General features: G+C 31.1%; 1 protein-coding gene across 2 annotated transcripts in view; it reads left to right on the top strand.

The window, feature by feature from the left end:
• The window catches only part of LOC124354725 (ceramide transfer protein), a 44,949-nt gene that overhangs the window by 6,090 nt on the left and 14,305 nt on the right, over positions 1–24,554 (top strand). The window contains exons 2-5 of one of the 2 annotated variants that reach the window (XM_046805382.1): positions 8,333–8,449; positions 13,867–13,978; positions 16,388–16,504; positions 17,455–17,687. In XM_046805382.1, the coding sequence (XP_046661338.1) occupies positions 8,333–8,449; positions 13,867–13,978; positions 16,388–16,504; positions 17,455–17,687 (579 nt within the window). Of the gene's footprint in view, positions 1–8,332; positions 8,450–13,866; positions 13,979–16,387; positions 16,505–17,454; positions 17,688–23,335; positions 23,465–24,554 lie in introns of those variants that run through there. The other variant, XM_046805383.1, reaches the window with a different exon arrangement.

Raw genomic sequence — 24,554 nt, 5'->3', positions numbered from 1 at the left:
ACAGTATAAATTTCAATAGTAGATCATTCAGTGACAAAGAACTAAAAAGAATTGTCTTGTATTTTGAAAACAAATTGTCATATGGATGTGATGATGTTCCTATAACAGTCATAAAATATGTTTGTGATGAATGAGTTAAATCTATAAAACATGTAATAAACTAATGTTTTTTATCAAGTATATGTCTGGACAATTTCAAAATAAAACAAAATAATTCCAAAATAGTAAAAAGAAAAGCAGCATGATTTAAGCAATTATCAACCATTGACATTATTCAATATATCAAGAAAATAAGAAAAGCCATGTACAACCGGTAATTAGCAAATAACTATTTAATAGACGAAAATCAACACTAGTTCAGCTGAAAAGATCAGTCATTAGTGATGTGTCTCAGTTTACCGAATGTATCATTGACACTATTGATAATAAAGAAATTGCAGTAGGAATATTTTTAGAATTAACATGTGCTTTTGGTACGAAAAAATAAATTAGTTTTTAATCTTACCTCTTAAACAGACAAGTTTTTCAAATGTCTTAATTAATAATAGACTGATAAACAGTATTCTTCCTATGCTTTTTAAAGAGTGGGGTTCCTCAAGAGTCTATTGAGATTTTTTATTTGCTACATAATAGGTTTATCACAAGAAGTTGAAAATCAAGGCAACAGTCTTAGTTTACATGCTGAAAATGCTAACCTATTGGTAGATGATTCTTTTATGAGCAAAACTTAGATAAAGTCCTTATTAAATTAAACAACACATATAGTTTTTTGTAAACATAATTTACTTTTAAATCCTAATAAAACTAATGTCTTTCTTATCAAAACAAAACAGAAGTACAAATTATCCAATTATTTTTATTCTTCATTCTGCAATAACTCAAACCGACCAACAAATTTTTTTTTTATTTATTATCAAAGAAATTTTTAAGCTGAGACAAACGTGTAATGACCATGCCGTACAAAAAATTAACTCAGGAATTTACGTCCTTAATTACAGATTATTAAAAGCGGAATGTCTTGAAAAAACAACTTTTAAGAGTGATCTTTTTAGTAAAATTTTAAAAAACAAAATATGATGACTTTTAACACCCATATGGATATTTTTGTGGAACTTACATACTTATCATACCAGAAACAGGTAGAATATTGTAAGTATTGATCTTCATAATTTAGAATTTTTGAAAAGAAACCTACCTATCAAGGAAGCAGATTTTTCATTAAATTATCAGAATTTATAAAAAGTAAGTAAGGAACAAAAACTTTTAAATAAATAAAAAAAATTAAATTAAACATTCATCGTACACCATTGTATTTCGATTTAAAAATATTATATATATATACATATATACACACAACAATGTTATCAAGTTATCTTGTTAAAGGTCGGTTTTTAAGAAACTTTAAGACATATATATATATATATATATATATATATATATATATATATATATATGGATATGTAATGTTGAAGGTAACATAATGTGTTTAACTTAGTAGGTAAGTCCTCAATAATTTTATACACACACACACACACACACACACACACACACACACACACACACACATATATATATATATGCATATAGGGTCGGTCGGGGGTGGTAAAATGGGTATACTGGGGTGAAACGGGTATATAAACATTATTTTATATTATAAAACTTGAGTTATTGATGTTTTGGATCAGAAAAAAATACCATAAATGTATAACATCATCTTATATGATATTATACTGAAAGTGAGTTGGCTAAACTGCTGGTAGCTTCTTAAAATGAAAAAAACATATGTTCACAGGAGTCAGTGTAACCAAGACAACCTAACTGATGACATTGTTAAAAGTTAACCTAATCAAATAGAAGTTTCAAATTCAGGTATGTATACATTACACATATATACTTTAACTTTTAACTTGTTTAATGTTTTAAAGTTTAATAGGTTTTTATGCTATTCATAATTTGTTAACATGGGGTAAATAGGTATAATATTTTAAAAACTGAAAACTAACCTCACTTTTTTGTTTTAGATCATGCCACGCACATACATAAAGAAAAAACCCAAAAATATGATGAAGATTCTTTGAAGGAAGCAGTAAAGGAAGTTGACAATGGAAGCTCAGTATATGCTGCAGCAAGAAAATATAACATTCCTTATGAAACCCTTCGGCGGTGGAGTGAAAATCCTCCTAAAACTCCTGGTTCTGGAAAAGGCAACAGTGCTATCAAAAGAAGAGGAGAACTATATTGTGGAGGCTTTATTGTATGCAGCAAAATGTGGTTATCCACTAGATAGAAAAGACTTGCAATATATGGTGTGTAGCTATGTAAAATCAGTGGGTAGAAAGACGCCATTCAAGGACGATATGCCAGGGTATGACTTTTTAAGAGGTTTGAAAAAAGGTGGGCACATCAACTATCAAAACGGAAACCCGAAATATTAACAAAAAGCAAGGGCTGAAGGACTGTCTCAGTTTGTGGTAGATGAGTTTTTTTAAAATTTATGAGCAAGTTCTTGTGGAAAATGGGTTAGAAAATCACCCAGAACGTATTTTCAACTTGGACGAAACTGGCCTAGGCACAGATCCCACTAAGGGTAAGGTCTTTGTCCCTAAAAGTGCAAAAGTGCAAAAGTGTCCTATTTCAAGATCAGGAGGAGCTGGCAGACTGCAATACAGTGTTCTTTTTGTAGCCAGTGCATCCGGTGAACGCTACCCACCTTGTGTTGTTTTTAAAGGACAGGGAGATTTGCAAAGTACTTGGGTTCAAGGAGGACCGCCAGGTGCACTCTATGGAGTCACACAGTCTGGCTGGATGCAAGATTTCATTTTTGAGAAATGGCTCATTAATTTTGCAAATCAGACAAAAAATCTTGAAAAACCAGTTCTTGTCTTGTTTGACGGACATGGAAGTCACTTGACCTATAACGTAACCCGAGTGGCAAGAGACAATGACATTATTCTTCTGTGTTTGCCCCCAAATACATCCCATGCACTTCAGCCATTGGATGTTGGGGTATTTGCTCCTATGAAAAGTGCGTGGTGGAGAGAAATTTTGAAGAACTGGTATCGTGAATCGCGGCTTAAAAATGTTGACAAGGCTGTTTTTTCCAAGTCTTCTAAGTAAACTACTGGTATCGACTTCATTCAAATCTGAGCACATTATTGGTGGTTTTTAAGGGCCTCTGGGATCTATCCTGTGAATAAGTCTGTTTTAGAAAAAAGGATTGTTTCAGTACAACCAACTAGGCCAATGGACTTACAAAGTGGAGCACAACCTAAGCAAAACTCCATCGAAACACCCAAAGACATCGCAGAGGCACCCATTGGCCGACCAGAACCCACTGGATTAAAGTTAGCTAATCCTGTACAAGATTTACCCGGCCCATCAAGTTCTGTAGCAGGCCTACCTGAAAATTTCTCCTTCACCAATGAAGAAACTGAGAGAAGCAATTTTAAGTACATTGGTCACCTGAACAGTCATCAAGTATAAAAGATGCATTGAAAAAATTCTAAGACAAAAAGGCGACGAGTTCAAGGAAGTTGTGGTGAAGTAATGACAACAAAATGAAGTAATGGACAGACTGAAAGAAGAAGAAGATGCCAGAAAAAAGAGAAAAATAAAAAGTAAAACTAATAGGCGCTAAACCCATTACAGCCTTAGGAAAAACAATAAAACAAGAGCCTGGATTGGTCCAAGCAAAGCCGCAAAAAAAACCTAGAGCTACTAAAACGCTTATTTGATACGGCAGAAAGTGACGATGAAAGCAGCCTACCTAAAAACGTAAAACCTACTGAACCCACTGTAGGATCATGGGTAGGTATAAACTACCAAAGTGAATGTGGGCACGGTTGTGAAGGAGTACAGGGGACAAATTACTGCACAAGATCTTCGCAACAAGGAGCGATATTCCGTTAAAGTTTTTGACAAAATGCAAAGGTGAAGGAGAGCGTTACATTTTTCCTGATAAAGAAGACATTGAGTGGGTTGATTTAGGACAAATTTCTAATGTTTTTTCTGTACCAGATTATAATGGAAGATTTTTTCAAGTTTGTGTGAAGTGCCCCTCTCAACGAACTGTTTCTATGTTTTAATTTTTTAAATAAATTTACTTGTCTAAAACTGATATTTTTAGTAATAATAAATTTTTTGTGACCAAAAATATTTCATTAGTTATTTTTTACTGTGCCTACTTTACACAATACTGGGGTAAAAATAAGTACAGCACTTGTAATTATTGTGTTTTACTATGAAAACATTACTATACCCGTTTTCCCCCAAACCATGGGGTAAAATAGGTTATACTATAAAAAAAATAATTACTTTTATACTAAATAGTTTATTAACTTTTATTACATATTAAACTATTCTAAGAGGTCACAATGATAAGCTGGAACCTGTAATTATTTTGTAATTATTTCAAGAAACTTTTTAAAAGGCCTTAAAGTTAAAAAAGAGCATGTTTTTGTACCCATTTTACCCCGACCGACCCTATATGTATATGTCTATAAAATATGTATATAAAATTTAGGACTTACGTACTAAGTTAAACACATTATGTTACCTACAACATTACATATCCATATATATTCTTATATTTTCTTAAAACCTGACCCTTAACAAGATAACTTGATAACATTCTTATACATAATACATGTACTTTGATGAATAAAGATTTTTTTCAATTCAATGGAGGTAGAAACGATAAATAAACTTCACCCTGGAGGTTGAAACTGTGATCAAAGTGACGAAAAATAGAAAAAGTACTGAAAAATACTTAAATTGCTTTCAAATACAGTTGGTAGACAAATTCTTCCAGCTTAAATTCTTTCATGACTGTTGGCAACCTTGATATCCTCTCCTCTTGAATCTACCTTTCCTTAGGTTGTTATCATCTCCCTCCCAGGAACTTTGATTCTTCCTGGTTCCCTAGTTCGATGGACTAATAAAGATATAATATGAAATTAAAAGACTGTAATAACTAATGTGTAATATATGGTTTGTAACCAGGGTGACTAGACGCAAATTCCTGTAGGACTTTTGCGGTGAAAAGGAGGACAGTATTAAATATTCTTACAAACCTTGCTATAACATTTATTTGTACATTATTAAAAACACGAATATTATCAATTACAGTAATACTGTTTTCTTTGTAATGCAAATAAAAAAACACTCAAATTGGATTTGTTTTGACATATAAATAAAAAAGATTAAAGAAATTTATATTATTAAAGTATATATTGATGGATAAACGTATTATTTGAGGCTATTATTTTGAATGTAGCATAAGATTGAATTAATTATTATTGTTAGAATTGTTCTCTTTAAAAATTATAACCGATTACAACGCAAATTATTAGAATTATATTAAAAGGTTTTGTGGTATAATTGGAATTAATTTAATACATTAATTAGTTACATTATTAGTGAGCTATACTAATATACATATATCAGAAATTATCACTATAACATAAACATTTATAACATATTATAACAAAATTGACCTATCATTCATAATATATAAATAGAGTATCAAGGGTTAGTAGCGCCAGTGCAACTGAGTGAAAAGAAGCAACATTGAGTCAGTGACACTATAGACACCACTCAACATACAACAGTCTACAATCTGTTGTATGTATCACATTACATATGCACTGAAGTAACTTTTCATGGCTTATCTTGAGACTTCGAAAATCGGAAGAATTGTTTAATGTGATGCTACTATTTTCTAAGATTTAAGAGTTCGCTAAAAAGGCGGACATTTTACATAATTTTCTAAAACCGGGAGGACAGGAGGACAAACATTAAAAATGATGACATGTCCTCCAAAAGCCAGATGTCTGGTCACCCTGTTTGTAACCGCCTAAAATTTCTTTCTATAAATTAAAGTAGTTCTATATTATTTTAAAAAATTGTTAAAAGTAGTTTTAGATTGTTTTTGGTAACATAACTAATGTAAACACTACTTTTTATTTCAGCTATGCTAAAAAAAGTATTTTTAACATTTTATAAAAATGATGAACTTTTATTTCCGGAAAGAATTTTTAAGCTGTGACACCCTGACAAACCACTATTAAACAAAATTATTAATGTTTTGAATTTAGGTTAGGATACTCAATTAATCCAACGATCTAGAATGGACCGGGATGAATCCGTGGCTTCTCTGTTTGGGGAGGATAACAGGGTTATCAACATTCTCATAAGGAAAGGGCAGAAAATTTATATATTATTTATTATATATATATATATATATTTGCTGTGATCAAGTTATAACTGCAAAAACACATAACATTTAATAAAAAAAAGGATACTGTCTTTGATCTTAGGCTCAGGCGACCCGTGTCATTACTAACATCAAAGTCTTTCAGTTCACACTGCGTTGAAACATTGCTTACACAGTTAACTTCTTGAAAATAAGTCATTGATGTTAAAAATAAAGATTTAGTATAAATTGAAAAGTAAATAAATAATATACACAAAATATAAAAATAAATTAAAATTAAAATGCTAACAGTACATCAAGAATATTTGTAGTGATTTAATTTATATAGACATAATTATAAAAGAGTTATAATATTTATAGTACTTTATAATACTAAAAGTAAGTGTAAGATAACCAATAAGAATTAATCAGAGAAATATTTAGTGCTGCAATAAATTCTAGTTAGATTTCTTGTAATTATTAATATTAGATTCAAAAAAGTCTTATCTTTGAAGTTATTTGGTTTCCAAGGCAATGAAGATAAGGTAAAGGGCTATTATGAGATAAGGGTAAGATTTATAATTCCTTTTGGCAAATAACAGTTAGCGAAATAGTTGTGAGTAATGGAAATCAGTCAGAAACGTCAACTTCTGAGTTACCTAATCAACTTTCACAGGAACATGATGTTCAAAAGTATATGTCAAAAGTGTAATGAAGGAACATTAAAAAAAACAGTTGCATGAAATGAGTTGAACTGGAGAAAAAGTTCTTCAGTACTTTGAAAATGGATTATTATCTTAAACAGTGTAGAATAACGGATGATACATTTCAAATTAAATTTCAATTCAATGTATTTTATCTCTAGCTTTTGGGAGCAATAAATAATAAGTCAAAACAACTAATTTGAGGCCATGCCACCAAGTAGAGATACAAACACTTGAAACACTCAAAACTGATGCTTGCACATTTCTCTATGATGTTACAAGTAGTCTGGACATTGATACATGGATAACCTTTGTAATTTATACGTATCAACCAACATTCATTGGATGTTGAATGGTAAGAATCTATTTTTAGTTGGGTCCATCAATATGTATTTGGTTCAAGTCCATATTGACAAATGGGCTCAGAACACTGCTGAGGGGGGAGGGGGAGATAACAGACTAATATTATTATTCTGGTGTCTCATCTCTCTCACTGCTTTTGACCCTAGCTCTCCTTGGATGGGATGATCAAATCATAAATAACACTAATACTTAATTTGATTAGCTCATAAAAATTCCTTTTTTACCGTTTACATTTTTATATGAATAGATTGTTGAATATAGAAATAATCTGAACTTATATATATATATATATATATATATATATATATATATATATATATATATATATTATACACTACCAAATATCTTGGTTCTCTTTCATAACTTGGGTCCAAAGCTTACAAATCTTCAAGAGCCCTATATTTTAGAGGGTTTCTCTCATTGATATTTTGATTCATTTTGTACGGCATTTTTTTATATTCTTGGAAGTCAACAAATCCTTCAAACTCCATTTCTTGGCCCCCGGTACTTTTTGTTATCTTTGCTCCAGTCCTGAAGAGGGATGGGTGGGTTCATCAGCTGCGATTTCATGTCGAGACACGCGTTTAAGTCAATATTTGTTTTAGGAACTATGTACTATAGATATTCATAGCAAGAAAGCATAAGATATTCATCCTATAGAGCCACATTCGTCTTGTAGAGATTCTGTGCTAAGATTATTTGTTGTGTAGAGGTTAATCATAGTCTTAGCCTAAATCACAAAAAAATCCATCTTATGGAGCTTTTTATCTAATTACTATGTTGCATAGAGATGTTTTTAACATTAAGTGTTCAAAGTTTCAAAGGGATATGAAAAAATTCATCTTATTGAGGAATTTGTTTTATCGAGGTTCGTACTAACAAGGTTTGACTGTATTTAAAAATTTACTTTTAAAGTACTATACAAGAAATTACAATTAAATACCTAAGCTAACCACATCAAATTTATTTATAATTGAAGCTATACAAGAATGTCTGATTACTTCTAAGATATATCCAACCACATGATATGTAACATGCTTGTTTAATTATTGTAATAGTAATGTTTTTTCAGGGCCATGAATTTGATGAATGCAGATTTGATGTTTGTGTCAATGATTGTGTCTGGTATCTCCGTGCTGATAGTCCTGAAGATAGGCAGTACTGGGTAGACATCCTTGAAGCATTCAAGGTAAGTTGATGTTTTCAACTTAATTTATTTTACAATAGGTATTATTTTATTTCAACATTAAATGGTATTTTAAATTAGTTTTTGAAGACTATTTTCTAAAATGTGTTACTTTTTTGTAAGATTTTCTCAGAAGAAACTAATAGCCTTCTAAATAATGAGTGTTCAGTTTACTGTTTATGAAGCAAAAGATTCTGAAGAATGAAAATAAATTCATTAATCATTGTGAACCTTTGAAATGGAGTTTCTACTCTTAGCCTTCCTTATTGCTCCAGTATCAGCGAAAGTTCTCATGTCATTCTGAATGCTGTCACATGGTAACAGTAGCTGAAATATGTACTTGGCCAATAGAAAATATATGCTGTAGTTGTAGAGATTTGAAAACTGAGGTTTTAGACTCAAATATAAGCCTTTCCATTTGAATTGAACTTTAAGTATCACAAGTGAGGGGAAAAGTGTAATCAATCTACAAACAATTTTTTGTTTGAAGGTTATTTTTGACGATGGAAGGATTGAGAAGGAAACAGGATTTTTCCGGACATTTGCCATCGTTCAGTGAAACAAGAAATCAGTAACACTACGTTTCGAGATCTGCAATCTGATCTCTTCAATTCGAGATTGTAGATCTCGAAATGTAGTGTTACTGATTTCTTGTTTCACTGAGCGATGGCAAATATCCGGAAAAATCCTGTTTCCTTTACAAACAATTTGCTAGGCATCCCCTAACTTACAGACTGTTGAATCACATCTTTTCAAAATCTCAGAGGAGGCCATTGCCCCCCCTCTGAACCCTTCAATGTGCAATAAGGTTGTACTGTGTACTTAACAACTCACCAATCTACTATATTGAATTAAACATGCAGCTGAGCCGAAAATGAAAAGGAGATAGATACCCTTCACAGTTTCACAATGATGACCTAGCTCAGTCGCTCAGTAGTACCTTGAAAGCTGACCAAGGACAAGATAGTGTGGGTTGGAGGATGGTAAGGATGAACAGTTGCTCCCTGCCAATTGTTTACTTCTATCTATTTTTTGGACCTCAAAAGTTATCATATGTAACTTATCTCATTTTATTGGCTGAAGTTTCTTAGATTTTTATACTTCTCACATCTCACATCAGTGAACTGAAGAAACCAACTAATTCGGATTATTAAGTTACCACAATTTTAACCCTTTCCTGTTTTCAGCGATTTTGTAACATTTGACTAAACCTTCCGTAAAACTTAATTGTTATAGATAGGCTCTTAATTTGGTATAATTTTCTTTTCAGACAAATTGCTTAATTTTTAAAAACACATAAAACATGCATATACTGTTAATTTACTACATTAAAAAACACAAATGGTACTTACCAAAAAACTTATGAACATTTTTCCAGTTTTGTATGCAAAACAGCACTTTAAAAAATTCCTCAAAACAACTGATACTAAAAGTACCAAAACTTATTTTATTATCCATAAAACTATAAAGATAACACTACTTATTGTGCAAACCTACATTTTCACTTTTTCTTGTAGGCCTAATCTAAACTCATGAGATTTCTAAACAGTTTATAAAATTTTTCTTGTAATACGGTCTATTCTGATTGTTTATGTACCAACAAATTTATAATACATAAAAAAAATTATCGTGTAGAACTTTTACTGCACATCCGTATATCCGAAATAGCAGTGGGAGTGGACCCATTGTGATTACACTTCAGAGTTTGCTCCTGTGTTTTGCTCTAAGTTTAAGTGGTTTTTTTAAAGAGATTATATAACTTCTTTATGCCAATCTGTAAAGAAAGTCAGCTGGTTTAGTATCAAGTGACATTTTTAACACAAATGGAAAAAGTGGAAAAGTTACCATACAAAATTTTAAATTTCCAATGAGGACAATATGTTCATTTAGAGATAAGAGGGATCTTTATCAGCAGTAGTGATAGGGAGGGCCTGGCTGGTTGTTGAATCATGACCTTTGCAGTGCTCTGAGTTTGTGGACAACTGAATAACTCTTATCTCTAAACTGTCAGCTCTCTTTTGCTTGATTGTGTGTAAATAGAGACTCCAAACTAAAACCAAGCCCATTGGGTGAATAATATTGGAACTTTTAAAACTGAAAACTTTTATTTCACTTATTGTTTCCTTTTTTATATTGATGTGACTATTTATACTAGTATTTTTTTTGTCTAAATAAGTTATTTACTGTCAATATTGTCATAATTGGACACTAATTTACTGCTATGGTAAAAATATCTTTGATATTGAAAGCATCACCAAACAATCCTACTGCCACTAGGTGATTTAGGAGTAGTAAAAACATGGTTATTAAAGATACAAATTCCAAGGAAATAGATGATTTTCCAGAGAACGTGCTTGAAGTAACTGAGGATTATAGTCAGCTAATGTTCGAAAATAGTCAACTGAGGAACAATATTTCTATCTTGGAAAATGAGGTGGAGGATTCTATTACTGAACTTAATCTTAATGTGGCTACTCTTCAAGCTGAAAATAACAAACTTAAAGCTATGACAGATCTTTGTACCAACCTTAGAGACAAGAATAATCAGCTTGTTTCACAACTTCCACAGAGCTGGAAGAAAAAGTCAGAAAGATGAATTACTGAGAATAGACCATATTCTGCTTAGAGTGGTTTACTGTGCGATCATACAGTGAAGATATATCTTTCTGTCCACGATAACAAATGTTCAGTCTTAGCAAATTTATTTAATTAATGAAGAACTTTCCTCTAAAAATGAAATAATAACTATTTTGTGAGAACAGGTATCCAGGTCTAACCAGCAAGTTGTCTCTAATCGGACTGTCTTATTCAGAAGTTTGTGGAAATAAATTTTATCTACTAAAAATATAACCTCATACCACGAGTTCTGTAAACTTAGAAAGCAGAAACATACATGAAACACTGTCAGATCTTAAAGAAGGACAGTGTGAGAAAGCTCAGTTGGTTGCATACTCTAGTGTGAGTTTTCTAAGTAATGAACTTAAAGCACAACTAACACTTAAACTTAAAGCAGAAAGCTAACAAACATAACCAGCAATATTCTGCCAGTATGGGGAGAGACAAGGCTAAATCAAACAAGTCTAAGCAGATTAAAATATACTCTGATAGCTTTGGGCCAGAGTTAGCTTCATTGGTTGTCAACACTAAATGTGGGAGACAATTTGATGTAAGTTCTACGGTAAAACTCAGTGCCTTATCCTGTGGTGTTACAAGTAGTGTGACTGGAGAGTGCAAAGACTTGGGTGCTAAAGACTTTGTTGTATTAATTGCCGGATTAAATGATGTGGTGAAAAATTCCACGGAAAATGTTATGAAAAATTCCACGGAAAATGTTATTAGGTGCTCAAAGAAACATTAGGTGTATTAGATTAGACAAGTGTAGTTGTAGTAAATATTCCACATAGGCATGACCTGCAGACATGGTCGTGCGTTAACAAAAAGTAAAGGTGGCCAATATGAGAATCAAAGATATTTGTACTGGACTTAAACATGTTTTTGTAGTAAACGCTGGAGGTTGTGTTAGAGCATCTCTACATACTAGACAGAGACATAATTTTAACAGAAGAGGAAAGGAAATATTAGCATATTTAATAAGTAATATTGTCCTTAAAAGAAAAAGGTCTTTCATACTAACTGGACCTAAATCAGAAAAGGTGAGCGGGATTCAGCCTCAGATCTGGAGAGCAGTTCACTGGATTTGCCATTTAAGGGATTTTCTTCCCCGGAGTTAGTTGGTGTAAAACATTTACTAAGGGCATATCAAAAAACTTGTGAACAATGTTTAATATGACAATAAAATTCTGATTGTGATTATTTGGACATCATAATTCCTTGGTAGATTTTGCAACATTTATATTAACTTGCTTTTGCATTTTTATTTAGTTTTTCAAATATCCATATATACAGATGTCGGCACTAAAATAGTTAAGCATTGCACTTTTGAATTATTAGTGAGCATTAGAAATATTTTACATCCTGTCTTTAGTATTTAGAAAAATATAAAAACATAGTAATTCCATTATTATTATTGCTTATTATTATTTTTTTCCTGTTTACTTTTTTCCATGCCTCTGTTACTGTGCACATACATGGTGGTATGAAGCCCTGGTTGTTCCAGCCCCTGATTGTAGCAGCCCTGGTTATATTTAGTGTTTTAAATGTTTATTCATGCAGTTTTATGTATTAACCTACTAGCATGCTAATTATTATTAGTGTTTAGCACCTAGAAATTCTAATTAATTTTGTTGTGGTTTGGCTGGTTTAAAAACAAATTACAATAGCTTGAGTTATATATTGGACATATATGAGGTAGACTTAAAAAAGTTTCAAATTTGGTTTAAATATTCCTAGCGGGTTGGAGAGAGAATATCTGTAGTGTTGATATAGCTTAGTTGTCATGGTTTACTAATGGAGAGTGTTTTTGTGTGTCTGCAAGTTAATCTGCTTAATTAAAAAAATGGCAATTAATGAACAGTGATCAAGCATTAAATTCTGTTTTGCTTCAAAAATCACCTAGTGAGATTCTTGAGTTGTTAAATTCATGCTAAGATGTTTTCCCTAGGACCCACAAACCAAACGTCTGTTAATGGATGATAATGGCTGGTGAGTTAATATGGCTGATGCAGATTGGTATCTTTTAAAATACATTGTAACTGGTGATGAGACAAGGTGATTTCTCTGTGACCCACAAACAAGCCAGTCCCTTAAATGGAAAATAACAACATGTTCAAGGAAAGATAAATTTCTCTTTGACTAAAGCAAGGGAATAGTTATGCTCTTTTGACGGTTTTGTTAATTCACTACGAGTTAATTCCAGAGGAACAAACAGTGGAAATTCTTAAGGGATGCCATCAGGAGGAAATGCCCTGAAAAATAGGCAGGAAACAAATGGTTTTGCTTCACAACAAGGCCCTTGTACATTGATCTTTTTAGTGTGTAATTATATAGCCAAAAACATTGTTACTACACTAAAACATCTACTGTACTCACCTGACCTGGTGCCGGCCGATTTCTTGTTCCCACATTGAAAACATTGTTGGAGTTAAAACGTTTTGCTGATGCTGTGGCTATCAAGGAAATAGCAATGAAAACAATTAAAGAAATTTCACATAATGATTTCCAAAAGTGTTTGAACAGCTGTATGAACATTGGACCAAGTGTGTTGTTGCAGGAGGAGAGTATTTTCTGGAAAAATAGAATGGATATCTTACGAACGCAAATTGAGCTATGGATTTGAGTGAAGCTTGTTACACAATACGTGGTGTGGAATAATCCTACATTATATTTTGTGTAAAATATTTATTGTTTCATATTCTGTAGTTGTGGTTCAGAATATATCTATAACCTTGGAACAGTTTTTATACTTTTAATTATGTTGCTTTTTTCTGCTGGAAATAATTCTGGTCTGTTTTTTTCTCCAGGCTGAATCAGGATATGGTAGTGAGAACAGTCTAAAACGCCATGGCAGTGCTCTTTCTCTTGCGTCCAACACAATCTCTACTGCTTCAAACTCCAGTTTCAAGAAAGGATTGGGTAAGTCTTAACGATATTAAAGGTTAATTGCTTAGTACAAGGATTTTTTTATTCGCTTTTCATAGAAAGGGCTTTACAATTTTGTTCAGGACCATTGTTAACCACCGTATAAAAATATGCAATATTTATTACGATATTGTACAATATTCTCATAAAAATATCAATATAAACACTTACAACACAAACACAGTATATGTTTATACGTGTTTTTCATGTTATAATATACATTTAATTTTGTCAATGGACCACTGTTACAAACGAGCCCACTCAAGGCTTCTAACAATAAATTTGGTTGTTCGCTGAGTTGCATTTTGCTGCGTCATTCATTAATTTCAGAACATTCATTTGACATATTGTTCGTACTATTTTGCACTACTCACAAAAATTAGTACTGAGAATCTACTTTTGCCAATTAATTCCCTTCCATTTTTCATTATATACATTTTTCTGTATATATATATATATATATATATATTATATATATATATTATATATATATTTCAGAAAATTCTATTGCCTGCTCATCCTCCACTGATAATTTCTGAAATGGCACACATAATAAAGGTATCAAAAACTCCTTATGAAAACTACAACTCCCTGATGCATACAGGAAAAATAATGAATTAAATAAAAATAATATTACATTTTTAATTTGTTAGGCTTTGAAAGTAAATTATTACTATTACAAATGAATTTTTTACAAGACAGAGTATAATATATCGCTTAGTTCTTTTGTTTTTAGTCTAAATCAAATAGCTGTTTAACAAACGCTTTAATACATATATAATAAGGATTGAATAGAGACATTGATATTGTTTTCTTTTTTTGCCACAGCAATTTTGCCTTCACAAACATCAAAGAGTTGCAATTATGACAATAAATCCCTGTGGTACATAAACTTAAGGTTTCCGTTTTTATAGGTCTCGTAATTTATGTATGGCACTACCAAAAACATCCAGCTATGGTTAGTAGCTTCTTCCATCCGTTTCACCCAACATATAAATGCATAGTTAATGGCTGCTGTAAATAAGTTGATGTGTTTTCTTTTTGCATGCTATTCAGTATGTTGTCTTAAGGAGAAGATGGGAATTATTGGTCTGTGTTCTATACCAACACTTAAGGGTAAGGATTAATACATGATGTATGAGATTTTACAATTAATTGAAGCGTTAAAATAATTTTATTGAACGTATATTAAATTGTGAATGCATATTGTTTTGATTAAGTTCAGGTAGTTTCTTCAAAAAAAATTTATTTTCTCAAATTCAAGTTTTTTTGATATTTTATTAATAGCCTCATGAACTATTTTTCAGTAATGGTAGTATTGAATTTGAGTATTTATTTGAATATCAAGGCATTGTTCTCAAAACATGCTGTAAAGTTTTGTACACTGCTAATGATTTTTATAATTTTGCTTAAACGCCAAGATAACTAAAAACTATTTTTGTAGCTAATAAAGTTAAGAGCTAATTTTTGTATTACTGACGCCGTAAAAAGTAAATCCCTTAAAAACAAAACAAAATATTTTGATTAAAACCATTTTATTGACAAAAACTCAAAATAACTGTTTACAAAATTGACCATTCAAATGCGTATTACGTTATAATAAAACTGAAAAATTTTATTTCAATTACCAGATATTACTCTACTTTCTTGCCTTGTCTATTGTTTTGTCATAACTAGTAAAATTTTGTAGTAGTAGTTTACAATAGTATAATTTAATCTTAGTGCAATTCTAATGTTTAAGTAAAAGATAAAACATTTAACATATTTAAACAGTAACAAGATACACAATGGACACATTTGTGATGACAGATCAAGTAGTAACACATGCCACCGATGGACAACGGATGTCCTGTTATGGTCTTGTAAAAGATACGAGGATTAGCAGTTGTGTGGGGCGAAACAAAAGGCCTCCCTTTCCCCTTCTGCGGAATGTATGATATATGTTATCTAAGAATACTTCCTGGCCCCTGCTCTGTGCCATTTAATAGGTTTTTGTGAACTAAAAATTTCTCCATGAGACACAATGTATTAATATGGATATAATCGTATTTGGAACGTTTGTCCAAGTTTACATTAGAATGTATGTCTATGGCATGCAAAAGGTTGATAATAATTCTATGATTTAAGTAATTTATATATTAATTTTTTTATGTTTTCTCAAATTGTCCACCCTCCCATTTATGTTTTAAGAACATCATGTTGGATTTTTTTTTTTTTTTTTTCTAAAACAATACATCCTAAGGAAAATATTAACAGATAGGCAGACATATAAGAATGTAAGTAATCATAAATTGATGGGGAATTTTTTCTTTCTGGAATTAATGCAATAAACATTCAGTCATATAAAATCTAAAACAATATAATTAATTATATATAGTGGTTCATTCCAGTATACTTTTTCAGCTTTGAAAGAAAAACTGGCAGAAATGGAAACTTATAAAGACATACTTTGCAACCAGATGAAAACTCTACAGGGATATTTTGATTCATGTGCTGAGACAGCAGCAAACAAATCTCCAGGTGAGTCATACCCTAAGTTTTTAACTTAATTACATTTAAAACACACAAACCAATACTTAAAACTGTATGCCTGGTTTATTAATAATTTTTTCATCTTTTGGATTTTTCAATCTATTTGCTGTTTTGTAAGTGACGTTTTTGTTTGCATGTTTTTTGAATGATTTTTTTTACATCTTTTGATAGATTTGTCCATGTAGTGCTAATCCAATGTGTGTTTGTGTCTTTAATAAAAATAGTGTTGTCTTTGACTTTTTGTAATATTCTGTATATTTTACAGTTATATATTTTTATTGTATCTTACAAATAAAATTAAAATAACATTTTGAAATCCATAATTTTAAATAAAAACTTAATAAAACATAATTATTCTTTGGATGAAGTCTGTGGCATTAATTAAATGTTATATTATAGCTGAAATCGAAGGTTTTTGTTTGGTATTCAACACTAAGTATATTTTATACTTGTTTTTACCTATATCAAAGTTGAAATTCTGAACACGTACTGTATGAACATGGCAGTTGGCACCAACTTAGTGCATTAACATTTATGCTTTATTAAAAATTGACAAGCAACATTTCTTTGATTTATTAACACATGAAAATATTTTCTTTTTGTTTATTAAGAACATGAAGATAACTTTTTTAATGGGGTTAATATTTGAATAGATAGTAAAAATATCTGATAAAATCATTAAAACACACCAATTCACATAGTTTCTATTTGACAGTCAGTATTGAAACATTCTATTCAACTAGAGTTCAGTCAACAACCAGCAGGAATATTAATTGCATGTGAACATTGTTTAGTAATCCAACAATAGCATTTCACTCAGACCATCCAATCCATACTGTGTCTTAACTTACTGTCTTCGCACAGAGTGAGCTATAGGAGATTAGTATCATTCTTACCATGTTGAATTATTGTACTAACTGTAACAATGCGATACGCAGGAGAGGTGGCATCAGATCATGCTCTACAAGCTGTGGATTTTAAGGGCGAGGCCCTGACTTTCCGAGAGACAACTGGCGCCATGCTGTCAAACCTACAACATTGCCTGGATGCGGTGGGACAGCGTGAAGAGGTGTGGCGGCGGCGACTGGAACGTGAAGTAGATCGACGCAAGGTCCTGGAACAAGCATACCTTTCTTCAGGCAAGGGCAAGGTGCAGAGTCCTGATCAGGAGGTGAGTACAGGCAATACTACATGTGATACAAGTTCTTTTCATGCTCGACGATATGACCCCTGAGTTGTGGCCGATTTGGGAGTTGCAGGTGCTACTTCAAGATTATATGGCGTGGCACGGCTGAGCGTTCAGCGTGCAATGGTAGATACACAACGTACACTGCTACATTTTCCGTAGTCAGACGTTTTGATGGTGGATCTATTAACTATTTGTATCAGTTTTAAGCAATGTAGTTCATGCATTTTAATGTAAAATATGTCATTAAATTTGCGAAATCCTTAAACATTTTATACAATTGCTGTTTTAAATTATAAAAATAAATAGTAATTACTAGCCTAGATTTTTTTCAAAATATAATATGTTTTGCAATGTAAAATCTAAATCGGGGATTAATACAAAAATATTTAGTTAGTTTCAATACCTATTATATTTTAAATGCATACAATTAACTAAAACACTTAATTCAAGAATTGTAAATTTCCACAAATGTTTGTTATATATAGACTAAATTTATTAATGACAAAAAGAATTTAAAATTGTTTGTATCTCTAAGAGTATTTTTCAATAGCGGCAACATAAAACGCCTTCAAAATAAAAGCATGCGCTACGATACATGGCTGTACTACACAACTTTTATTGTCTTCATTTCTAGAAGTAATTTGTGGTTAACCTTTAATATAACATAAAAGTAAAACTGCACAGTTTTAATATTTTAACCCTTAGAGTGCCACACTAAAATTGGCTAATTTCTCTTTAGTGCTCATTTATTGAAAAATAAACACAAAATTAATTTTTGCAACCATTATTTTTTGTATTTCTAACCTTTATGAAAGGATAAAAAATGTATGATTTCTGCCTATATATTGTTTTATTGTTATTTATTTTATTATTATTATAATTCTCCAGTATGACTTGGCAATAAACCAATCCAAAACAACTCAGTTAAATTTTAGCAGAAGATTTGAACCTATACCCAATATCAATGACATCATAGTGGAGGACAAGTCCAAACTATTAGGTTTAACTATTGACAAAGATCTATCCTGGAATGAGCATATTCAAATATTGAGTAAAAAACTTGGATCTGGTATTTTTGCAGAGCGTAGGATAAAATGGATAGGGGGCTGGACGCTGCAAAAGTAGCCTACTATGTCCTAATAGAATCCCACATTCGGTATGGTATAATAGTTTGGGGTGGCACTTCTGACCAAAACCTTAACAAAATCCTAATACTTCAGAAGAAAGCAGTGAGGGCATTAGCAGACCTTAGTCCATTAGAGAGTTGCAGAAGTGCATATAAATCACTTAAGCTTCTGACGGTTGTGTCTTTGTATATACATGCAGTGGTCATGTACACAGACCAAACAGACTTTGCAAGAGGAAGTGATGTACACTACTACAACACTCGCAGAGCTAAAGATTATGTTCCACCAGCACATTACACCACTAAATACAGTAAGAAGCCCTCTTACATTGGACGCAAGATCTACAACTCACTCCCTCTGGATCTGAAGAATCTTACTGGAAGGCAACTCAAAGACTGGCTGGTGCAGTGACCCTTCTACACCCTAAATGAATATTTTGACTTAGTAAAGGACCCAAACAAGACTTTGTAAAGTAAGACTCAACTTTGTAATGTACAATTGTACTTTCATAATGTATTGCATTTTAAGCTTGACGCCATGTTATTTCTTGAAGAATTTAACAATAAGAATTCTTTGATTTGATTTGATTATTATTAGATATATTTGTGGAACTCAGCCTGTGAAGATTCCATGTGTGGAATAACACGACATAGCTACATTCCGGGTAACCATGAAGATGCAAAAACAATAAAGAATTCTTTGATTTGATTTGATTATTATTAGATATATTTGTGGAACTCAGCCTGTGAAGATTCCATGTGTGGAATAACACGACATAGCTACATTCCGGGTAACCATGAAGATACAAACAATAAAGAATTCATTGATTTGATTTGATTATTATTAGATATATTTGTCGAACTCAGCCTGTGAAGATTCCATGTGTGGAATAACACGACATAGCTACATTCCGGGTAACCATGAAGATAGATACAAACAATAAAGAATTCATTGATTTGATTTGATTATTATTAGATATATTTGTCGAACTCAGCCTGTGAAGATTCCATGTGTGGAATAACACGACATAGCTACATTCCGGGTAACCATGAAGATGCAAACAATAAAAGTAGCCAAAACGTGTATACCCGTCAAGGCGTTCAGAGCAAGTCATGAGATCACATATACGCATCAACAGCATTTGAAGGGTTAAGCTAATTTTTAGCTATTTCACTATTTCACATGGCACCCAAATAATGGGTCTCACTTAAACAACCTGTTAATATAAATCTCATGTCTGTGTAAAACTGTTAAAAAAAATTAGTTCTACTGCATCTTAAATAACCAATAGTAAATCAAATTATTTTTTTTATCATTTGTACTATATGATGGTTCATTCCATAATGAAACAATGCAATAATGTTACTCTAAACTGCTTTTTAATAATAAAGGTCCATTGCACTGAAAGGATAACTTCTAATAATCTTGTTCAATATACAAATAATACGTAATAAATATGTTCAGTATACAAAATGTTAATTTTATAACAACTTAATTGGAGTGAGACACTTAAGATCGTGTTCTGATCTACAGTAGAATTATTGCCCGCGTTGTCAATTTATGACCAATGACGTTAATACAGATTCTTGTCAATCAAGAGAGAGGTTTTGCTCTGAGATTAGTTCATTGAAGGCTCTCGTCTTTGGTAAAAAATTCTGTTGTTTTCGAATTAATAAATAATAAGTTCAAGGTTATAGGACTTTTTTTAGTATTTACTGTGTGCAAGCAAGGTGATACTGTATACATTATACAACTTTATTTTCATGATATTTGTTTATTTAAAAATATTAATTATAAAACAGTATTTATACTGTACTTTTATTGTAAATAGGGTAAGATTAAAATTGTGTAACGTAACAACAATATATAGATCCATCTGAATTCTGTATTTCAGTAATTTGTTTATAATGTGGAAAACGTATTCAAGAACATCATACTTATCTATCTAATTTTGTTGTATTTATACTCGTACTTTAAATATTTTGTAAAAATATAAATTTATACTATAAACCTACATGTGTAATACACTATTTTTTCAGAGGGATTTAGAAGTAATTATGATTTTTTTAAATATGCACAAATAATTAAATAAACATTTTTAAGTATCTTTTTTTTAATTTTTGAAAATTGGTGGAACTGTACCTTGTAAAGTGTGATAATATAGTAAATATTAGAATCTAAGATAACCAATTTATTCTTCAATTTGTCTAGTTTCAGAAAATATGTAATGGTATCTAGGTTCTCTTGAAAGAAACATGAAATATATTGTAAAACCTACAAATAGTATAAAAAAGCCTAAATTTGTTACTATGGAAATATTTTTTTTAATTAACAAAAATTATAATTCTTACACTAAAAAGTAATAAATAATTATTAGCTGGTTTCCCTCAAATTAGTGTGTAGGTGTTCACAATAGTTTTTCACAAATCACAAATTTTTTCTGATGTAGATTGTTTGATATGGCAATATATCACTGATCATACTGATATTGAATTGTTGCTGAAATATTGGTTTGGTTTGGGGTTCTAGAAAGCATAAAGGGCATGTGTGTTACTGTCAAGGTCTAGGTTGCCTGAGTTGGTACTTTTGTATTATCCGGAAGCCACTTTTTGGAAGTGTTTTTCTTACCAAGGACCTAAAAAAACTAAATTTGTAGAAAGAACCGATTTCATTGGACTTACTGTGAAAATTTTGTTTGTGGATTGTGCACCTGATGAAACAATGAGAATACAAATACACCTTGATTCACCATGAAAAAGTCAAGGTGTCTCTGATGTCAAAACTATGTAAATTGTTAGTTTTGAGCTTGTTTGTCGTTGACTTTTTGTGGATCTCTTCAGACAAACATGGCTCCAGATTACAGGAGTCAAGTCTGTAACATCATCAGATTCCAGATGCTGCATTAAGAGAAACGTGAACTGGTGCTAAAGTTAACATTCATATTTAAACAACCCTTCCCACCATGGGCTACATTGTGTGTAGAAAATTTGGTTTCTCCACTCTGCTTAGAGATCATGTCAATAACATCGTAGTGCATTCAGTTGTGCACCTGATGAGAATGAGAATGCCAATTCACCTGCATTACACTATATTTTGTAATCTGGGTGTCTGTTGACAAAACAATGTAAATTTTTAGTTTTTGACTTTTTTTTTCAATCTCTTTAGACAAACATGGCTCCAGATTCAAGGAGTCAAGTCTGTAACAGCATCAGATTCCAGACGCTGCATTAAGAGAAAAGTGAACTGGATTTAACATTGATGTTTAAACAACCCTTCCCATGACTATGTTTTGTGTAGTGGTGTTATTGTTAACTTGTGTACTAAATGAACTGTCAAAATGGTTTCATATAGTATGGACTGTGATTATAGTGTCTCAGACCAACATTATAATACTGAATGTCAACCTCCACTACGGAATTAATTTGGGTCGATATTATAATGTTTATTGTCAGTTTAAGAGTTAAATAATCAAGGGAAAAGATGTTAATAAAGCAATTTGCTAATAAAGTTTTCTCCTACTAAGATTCAATGTTTTTTTTCTTCAAATTAAAACTAAGTATAAAATCGTTAAGGTTGTTGGTTATATTCTGTTTATTTGTCCATCTTTGTGTAATCTAAAAATTAGTTACTACATAGAAACATGTTCAGTGTAGAGATCTTCCATGAATTTTTTTTGTATTTTAAAATTTGTACATTTCATTTCACAAAAAAATAGACAAATGAAAAAAAATGGAGAAGTATATAAAATTATCTTTAGTGATAATATCTTTAGCAAGTTACCTTATTTGTTAAGGTCGGTTGATAATCCCTTCCTAGACAATTCCCTCAGGTCTTATAATTATTGTCAAGTAAATTAAAGTCTAAAAAGTCTCTACAGTGAAAACATACATTTTCAGTTATTTTCAACTAAATTGAAACAAGGAGTAAGCTACCATAACCTTAACTGTCTGGTCAGGTTTTATTTTTTTATATGTAGTTTTCCAATTTTTAACTTTTCAAGGAATTTCATAAGAATGTTCTATAACTGCCATTTTGAATCATAGTGAACACTTTTTTCACCTATTAAAAAAGTACAAATAAGTTTTCATCGGGCAATCAAATCCAAAAATCTAATAATTTTGTTAATTTAAATATTGTAATATTTTTTAATTATTAAACTACTAATAATTTGAAATCTCAGTTTTCCAAAATTAACACTTTTAACATATGAGGAAGCTACTGTTCAAATCTCAACCTGTAGGTCACCCAGCCTGGCCTTAATTGAAGAGGATAACCTTGGTTTACCAATTATCTGTATACTGCGTTTTTTGTGAGTAGAGTATAACAGCAATGAATAAGAAGATATACAGTCAACTTTTGATTAAATTGAGAAAATATTGTACTGGAGCAGATAAATGGGGAGAAAGTGTAAACATGAGAGTATGAGGAGTAAGAGCTAATAATAGAATCAAGATCAGCTGGTTCTGAGATAGAGTAGAAGTAACAGAGGATGAGTCATCATGTGGTGACCTCACAGCTTTGGTCAGAGGGAGAGGTGGGAGGGGGACTGTCACTGTCTCTATCAGTTCCTGTCAGACCAGACCAGACCAGACAGCCATGCTGTCCTGCTTAACTTTGGTAACACTACCTCAGGTCTGTTTGTTTATTTACATTATTAACATGTTTTCCAATTAAAATTCTACTTTAAGATCAATAGAAATAAGTTTTTATTTGTTTACCTGTTTAACAAAATAAATATTAGCTCAAGATTGAATTATAATTTTACACCTATTAAGATTTAACTTAATATGGAGATGTCTTTATAAATTCCAGTTCAAGTGTTCAGAGGAATTCCTCTATTAATATGGATTTTTGTAAATGTGGGAAAAGACACAATCCATAAATTTAATCGATTATACAAATTTTAATGTGAAAGTTAAACATTATATTACAGTTTAAAATTTAATATGCATATTTAATAACACAAATATTTATACAGCACACCAAAAAAGTATTATGCACTAAAAGGAACTATATCTCACCTTTTTATACTTTTGGACTATACATTTGTATGAATATCAAGTCCATAGTGTAAATAAAATAAACTAAGGTTATTGATGGCCTTGAGGTTGTAAAACAAATCCTCATTATTATCTTCTTTGATAACATTCTCAGTTATCAGTCAGTATAGCATAATCAAGGCCTGTAGTGTACAGTAATAACTTTTCATTTTATCTTTTGCCTAGGTTCAGTTTAGAAATGTATAATAAATAAAAAAAAAAAAAAAAAAAAAAAAACAATAATGTATTTCTTGAAAGCAATAGCAGCAGTTACTGTGATTTTTATTTTATCTTATCGTGTTCTAAATAAAAATAGCTAATTTGAAATAAATATTTTCCTGTGTAAGTAAATCTAATGTGTGATAATAGTACTTTACATCTCATGATACAACAATACAATGGTATAAAATTATTACATTCATAATATTGAATAGGATACATGGAATGATATTGAAATGTATAGTTTAACATATCAGATAGTTATAGTCATAAGATTTTAATGAATTGAGTTTATTTTTGAGAATAGAAGTTAAAATTGTGATATTAGTATATAGTTGATACTCAACAATCTGATAAAACATATAACCAGTTCTATTGGCAGCTATCTTGGTTTTAGCTCTTTAAAAATATTAATGTTAAACCTCAATACACATTCAAATATGTTTTATGTAATTGTTTAAATA

Source organism: Homalodisca vitripennis, chromosome 2 (assembly GCF_021130785.1).
Source record: "Homalodisca vitripennis isolate AUS2020 chromosome 2, UT_GWSS_2.1, whole genome shotgun sequence".
In the NCBI taxonomy this organism is placed as follows: Eukaryota; Metazoa; Arthropoda; class Insecta; order Hemiptera; family Cicadellidae; genus Homalodisca; species Homalodisca vitripennis.
Note: the sequence above shows the minus strand (reverse complement) of the source record. Positions and strands in the feature narration are given on the sequence as shown.